At 40.5% G+C, this 6,918-nt stretch overlaps 1 protein-coding gene across 1 annotated transcript; it reads left to right on the top strand.

Moving 5' to 3' along the window:
• The first annotated feature begins 938 nt into the window (after positions 1–938).
• Positions 939–4,126, top strand: LOC147331839 (uncharacterized). Its single transcript, XM_086290527.1, has 5 exons — positions 939–1,175; positions 1,626–1,791; positions 2,761–3,063; positions 3,845–3,942; positions 4,079–4,126. Exons 1-5 carry the CDS (start codon positions 972–974, stop codon positions 4,124–4,126), a joined length of 819 nt encoding a protein of 272 aa, XP_086146653.1. The 5' UTR covers positions 939–971.
• Positions 4,127–6,918: the final 2,792 nt, after the last annotated feature.

Here is a 6,918-nt window from a genome sequence, read left to right as displayed (position 1 = left end):
TTTCCAAACTGATTCACGATCTGAAAGTGCGCAGATTTAACGTACATAATCCTTTGTTAGGTTTATTATTTTCATTTCACACGTAAAACACATTTATAGATTCATTCACCACTCCTGTTAGTTTTGGATGCGCTCGGCTCCAACCAATCAGACCAATTTACGCAGACGCACTAATCCCGTAACTGCACACTACCCATAATCCTCGACCGCCGTCGCTATGGGAATGAAGATAACAACAGCTTGGTGCTACCCGTTATTCCTTTATTTACTCTAAAATAATAACCAGCGATAATACGAAATTAAACTGGCCCAGTGTTTAATTATGTAATTAAAAATTGCAAATTTTAGTATTTTATTTTTTACAAATTGCAATATTTATCTACAGCGCGCCTTTAGCGACACGTCAACAGATCTTAAGCAAGGCGATTGGATGGTTTTTACTGCAATGCATCTTGGGAGTCGCAGTAAATGTATCTTTCAACTCACGGTCCTGCAGCGAAGTTTTCGACTGGACACGAGGCAGATCCTAGCTAAGTAAGTTGTGATAAACTGTGGGTAATTTGCATGTTCACTGAAATATAAATTTCAGTGATATTAAACTGATATTAAACTTGAAATGTTTTCACAGAGCAGTCTGTGTACCAAGAGAACTACTTCTGCAAAAGTTTATTTAATTTTTTTTGTGATGTATTCTCATGTGTAAGACACTTGCTTGGCCACCCAGCTAATGTTAGTACTGCTCTATTTTAGCAATGTATCTTTTCTGTAATCAATTCAGGTTTTTTTTTAACCCTATTCACGTAATTAACTCAATATTAACGACTTTAATCTCGTAATTGATTTTTTTTCTAAATATGGTGTAATACTGCCTCGTAACATAAGTTATTTCTTTGGTCATAAATTATTTTTGTAATCGTTTCACCAAAACAGACCTGAAATAATCCCTACATGTTCCATTTTCATTTGCAGAAATGACAAAGCCAAAAACCAAACCATGCCCTTCCTGTCAGGCCCCAAACACCTGCAACAGGAAGACATGCAGTGGATGCCTGGGCAGCCTGAACCTAAAGGAGGGATTGAAAAAGAAACAAGAACAGTTTAAAAACAGTAACTGGGCTGCCTCTGTTAAAAACAACAGAAATGCGAGCAGGGTGGTTAATTCAGCCCAGTTGTCAGTAAGTTTAAAAGTTCTGATCTAATAAGTGGTTGGTCTGCTAGACAATTCTTTATTAATCACAGTTGTCAATGTTTTCTTGTATATCATGAAGTAAGAAACTAACAAGACATGTATATACACATAAAATATTAATTTATAAAAGAGCATAAATAAAAAAGTTATTCACATCAGAATAACATCATCACACTAAAGACATCCAACTAGAAAAAACTTGTTAAAAACTATTTTTATTTAAGCTACTTCTGATTTTTAATTTAATCGGCTATTAACTGAGAGACAAAACATTTCAAGATGGATTTTATCATACATTTACAGGTTTGGTCACCATAAATACTTTTTAACTATCGACAACAATAAAACAACAAAGATGTGAAACTTAAAGGTTTGTTATACATCCGTTTGCTTACATGAAAGACTGGCTGCATGTTTTTCTTTGTTGTTCTTGCAGGTTTCAAAGCTACACGCCCTGGGCTACCAACCAATTCTGTTTCTTGGACAGTTTGACCGTAAGGGCCGTATAGTAGGGGATGTGATCACTCAGATCGAACCAGCGGAAGGTGCTGCACGTGACATCCTCATGAAGATGAGGAAGCTTTATGAACACCTTCTGAGAAGTAAGATATGCTTTGTCCATTATCTGTAACCAGGTGTCCTTATCAGGTAGCCTATCCTAGCTGTCTTTGGGTGATACTCATGGTACACCCTAGATAAGTAGGCAGATCATCACGGGGTACATAGAGACAAACAAGATGGTGAGGATGAGGATAGTTAACAGTCACCAGCTATTCTATTCTACTTACTCTATTCTGTTCTGTTCTATTCTATTATTCAGCCAAGTTTCAGACCAGTAACCTTCTTGCTGTGAGGTGACAGCTGTCCTACATGTCCTGTTGCTAACATGAAAATAGTGTTATATCTGCCTTATTACCTCCCCATGTGTCGGTCACATCACCAAAGCTAGCCATACTGAACCTCTGGTGTTACCCACCTGAACAATTTTGTATGTGTGTGTGTGTATAGTATGGTCTTTCACACTCATGTATATACAAATGTAATTTTAAAAATCTTCACAAAAACCAGACCTGATAATTCTCTTCGAGACTTTCTAGTATAACAAATGTTATAATGTTACCAATATGAACACCAAGATTCTTAAATAACTTATATACTTCTTAAGAGGTCACCTGATTACCTCCCTGAGGTAGTTAGCATCACCATTGTACAAAACTCCTAAGTCACAGTACTAGCTTGAAGTGTCAAATGTTATGCACTACAAAGTCAGGAAAGTAGTGTCATCAGAGGAAAAAGTCATTATCTATCTGGATTTATAGTCACACTCATTAATTTATTAATGTACAATGTAGAAAAGCACTACAGATGTCACACTACCCCCGAGGGCACTTGTACTGAATGATTTGGGTCAGTGAGTGTGTGAGATGACTTATTTGATGCCAATATTTACCAGTTGTATCTTTAGTAAAACTTAACTGAAAACATGCAAATCACTACTTATTATGTGTTTATGTGTACTGTACATTTTTTCAACCCATTTTAATGAATGTTTAATATTTAAAATTTTTCAGAATTACAAGCTTCACCTCCTGCTAAACGTTCTACACCAGCAGCTGGACCATCCTCTGCTGACAGTGTGGATGCTGGACCAGTCCCAGACCCAGAGGCTCTAAACCAGGAATTTATTCTTCATTTAGAGCCTGAACCAACATCTTCCCTCTGTCAGCCTCCTGCATCCTCCTCTTCATCTCTGCTTCCTCCTGCATCCTCCTCTCCGTCTCTGCTTCCTCCTGCATCCTCCTCTCCATCTCTGCTTCCTCCTGCATCCTCCTCTCCATCTCTGCTTCCTCCTGCATCCTCCTCTCCATCTCTGCTTCCTCCTGCATCCTCCTCTCCATCTCTGCTTCCTCCTGCATCCTCCTCTCCATCTCTGCTTCCTCCTGCATATTCCTCTCTGTCTCTGCTTCCTCCTGCATCCTCCTCTCCATCTCTGCTTCCTCCTGCATCCTCCTCTCCATCTCTGCTTCCTCCTGCATCCTCCTCTCCATCTCTGCTTCCTCCTGCATCCTCCTCTCTGTCTCTGCTTCCTCCTGCATCCTCCTCTCTGTCTCTGCTTCCTCCTGCATCCTCCTCTCCATCTCTGCTTCCTCCTGCATCCTCCTCTCTGTCTCTGCTTCCTCCTGCATCCTCCTCTCCATCTCTGCTTCCTCCTGCATCCTCCTCTCTGTCTCTGCTTCCTCCTGCATCCTCCTCTCCATCTCTGCTTCCTCCTGCATCCTCCTCTCCATCTCTGCTTCCTCCTGCATCCTCCTCTTCATCTCTGCTTCCTCCTGCATATTCCTCTCTGTCTCTGCTTCCTCCTGCATCCTCCTCTCTGTCTCTGCTTCCTCCTGCATCCTCCTCTCCATCTCTGCTTCCTCCTGCATCCTCCTCTTCATCTCTGCTTCCTCCTGCATCCTCCTCTCCATCTCTGCTTCCTCCTGCATCCTCCTCTCCATCTCTGCTTCCTCCTGCATCCTCCTCTTCATCTCTGCTTCCTCCTGCATCCTCCTCTCTGTCTCTGCTTCCTCCTGCATCCTCCTCTCCATCTCTGCTTCCTCCTGCATCCTCCTCTTCATCTCTGCTTCCTCCTGCATATTCCTCTCTGTCTCTGCTTCCTCCTGCATCCTCCTCTCCATCTCCACATCCTACATCTCCCTCAATTTCTACGGTGTACACCTCGGATGTCCCAAACAAAAAAAGGACAAGGAAAGGTTAGACGTTATGGTATTGTAAATGTACGAAACACATGACAGGTTCGTTAAGTTTGTTAAGATTTCTTTTTCTTAATTTTTGCATTTTTTCCAGTTTTACAGAACTCATGTAAATATTTCATTTGTTATTTTTCAGAATGCCGAAAACACCGTACACAGAAGATTTTCAAATATGAAGAGATAGTAGACAGGAGAGTTGTAAATGTAAGTAATTTAGCCTGCTGTTGTGCAGATTTGTTTGCATCTTTGGACTTCCCAGATTTGAACTGTGCCTGACTGACTATCCATAAGCTTTTGTATTTGATGAATCTTCACTAATTCAGCCACTGAGTCAGGATTTCGCTCCAAATAGGACATTAAATAAGAACAGACCACCTGATACGACCTGGTCGTGCTGCCTTCCTGATGTTTACGTTCTTTAAAGTCCTCCTGACATCATGCTCATTATGAGTTTTGGAGGTGGACATGGTCAACACTTTTAAGAGTAGGCATAAGACTTTACTTCTTTATAGAGCTTATAGTTAGGGCTGGTTCAGCTCAGCCCTTAGTTATGCTGTAATAGGACCAGACTGCTGGGGGTTAGTGTCCCCCCCCTCTCTCTCTGTCTCTTTCAGGGTTATGCAGGCTCAGTATTGGTTGAAGATGCAGTCACGTCTCCTTTTACTGAAAACTCTCCCCCTCTCCCTCACCACCATCTGTAAACATACATGTCTCAGTAATGCAGTTCATGCATGTTACTAACTAAACTTCTTCCCTGGAGTTTCTGTGCTCTCTCATCCAGCAGGTTCCGATGGATCGTGGCTGCTGCTGTGGTCCTGCTTGACGTCTGCTTCATATATTAATACTCTCTGACTTGATTTGATTAATTTATATTACAATGAAGGTGTATAAAGCATGACATGAATATAGAAGATATTTCATCCTAAAAAATTGTCATATGTCACAACCTAAATTGTCCTATTTTGTGTGTGGTTGTTGTTTGTTATGTTTTTCTCCTGACAGTGGCAAAGTGTGGGATGACACATGGGAACCTGCGCAGTTTTACACACAGTAAACCAGGCACCACAGGTGGCAGAGATCGCACAGTTCACAGCTTGTAGTTCAGCATAAAAGTTCAAAATAAAATATTTACTATACATTTCAACCAGTGTCAGTCTCTGTTTCACTCTCTAATTGTGGCTTAAGTACCTAACACATTCATGAATCTGATCGATCAATAATATCTTCCCTGCACTCGACATCTCATAGTTTTACATATCAGCCAACATTATTGTCTACATGCTCATAAATATAGAAGTGACTTGCTTATTATAACATATTACTGCACGTATAGTAAGTAACACCTACTGTGTATGGGAGCCTAAAGCAAAGTTAACTGCACCAGTACCAGCTTCAGAACATATTGTATATTATATGTTTCTACCTTTTTGTAATATGTCATGTTTAGATGCAGTGACAATTGCACATTTGGAGTTGTGGTCATATGTGGTTTTTATATACAGGGTATTAAAAAAATTGACATTTTTTGCTATTTTTCTTGTTTGTTTGCACAATATTATTGTGTACATATTACATATGTAACATTATGGTTAATATTATTATTAGATATCAAAGATACAATTTGATTGAGGGTTTTCCTGTCATAATTTCAATAAAAATGCAATTACACACGTAAACAATAGGATCAAAATAAACTTTTAAAAAGTCTGTTGATCAAATGCTGATTTTCAAAACATTCTAGAGGAAAACAGAGATAAAATAATCTGAACAGTAACAGTGATCGTGGATGATGATGGAGGCTTGAATGGATTATTCTGTTTCAATCAATAGGTTCGTATCTATGACAATAATTTGATAAGTTTAACAGGTTGGTTTAGGCCTGGCAAAAAAGCAAATATTCACAAACTTTTGTTTTTGAAGAATGTTTATCTTTTTTGGGATGAAGCTATCTGGCAAAATGAGACAGCCCTTTAACCTCATCTGTACGTCTATCATGTGGCTGTGGTACTGGATTTTGGTTTGATGCATATGCAGGTTACAGCTGGGGAATGGCAGTATGTTGTGGATTGATTTGGCATGTTCAACCACTGTTACACCAAACTCTCTCACTTATAACATGATCAAGGCCTCTTACCCAGTGTCATGGATTCTCTGTAGTTTTGGGGACACGGGGCCAAAGTCTGAGGCAATAAGTCAGATCAAAGAAGGCAATGATTCTAAAATGGGAGTTTACTTATGTCATTGTATATATCCAGGAATATGTGCCTGAGGATAGTTGTCATGTAATCAATATTAAATCAAAGTATTCCTTAATTACCACAGCTGACACGAGTTCTCCATAGCTGCCTGCTGTCTCAGGATCTGTCTCCAAAAAGGACCAGGGAGCGCTAACATGTTATGTTCTAAACTGATGAAGAAAATGCACATTAAACATAGTATAAACTTACTGAGTGAAGTAATGTCAAGAGGATTCCTTTAGCTCCTATTGGGTTGGTTCCTTGATCAATGCAATACAGAATCATTAATCTGGTTTTATGTAATGTCCTCAAAACATGTCAAAATGAGGCTCACTAGTCTGTGTGGCCTCCACATGCCTGTATGACCTCCCTACAACACCTGGGCATGCTCCTGATGAAGTGGCAGATGCTCTCTTGATGGATCTCCTCCCAGACTCCAGGACTAAAGCATCTGCCCACTCCTGGACATTTTGTGGTGCAGTTGGTGGATGGAGCGAGACGTGATGTCCCAGATGTCCTCAAATGGATTCAGTTCTGGGGAATGGGCGGGCCAGTCCACAGCATCAATGCCTTCGTCTTGCAGGAACTGCTGACACACTCCAGCCACATGAGGTCTAGGATTGTCTTGCATTAGGAGGAACCCGGGGCCAACCGCACCAGTATATGGTCTCACAAGGGGTCTGAGGATCTCATCTCAGTACCTAATGGCAGTCAGGCTACCTCTGCCGAACACATGGAG

This window comes from Aulonocara sp. 'chitande type north' Nkhata Bay, linkage group LG4, assembly GCF_057382095.1.
Source record: "Aulonocara sp. 'chitande type north' Nkhata Bay isolate Kocher_YH1m ecotype deep benthic linkage group LG4, A_spYH_male_GT1.1, whole genome shotgun sequence".
NCBI lineage: Eukaryota > Metazoa > Chordata > Actinopteri > Cichliformes > Cichlidae > Aulonocara > Aulonocara sp. 'chitande type north' Nkhata Bay.
This window is presented reverse-complemented; position numbering and strand designations above follow the sequence as displayed.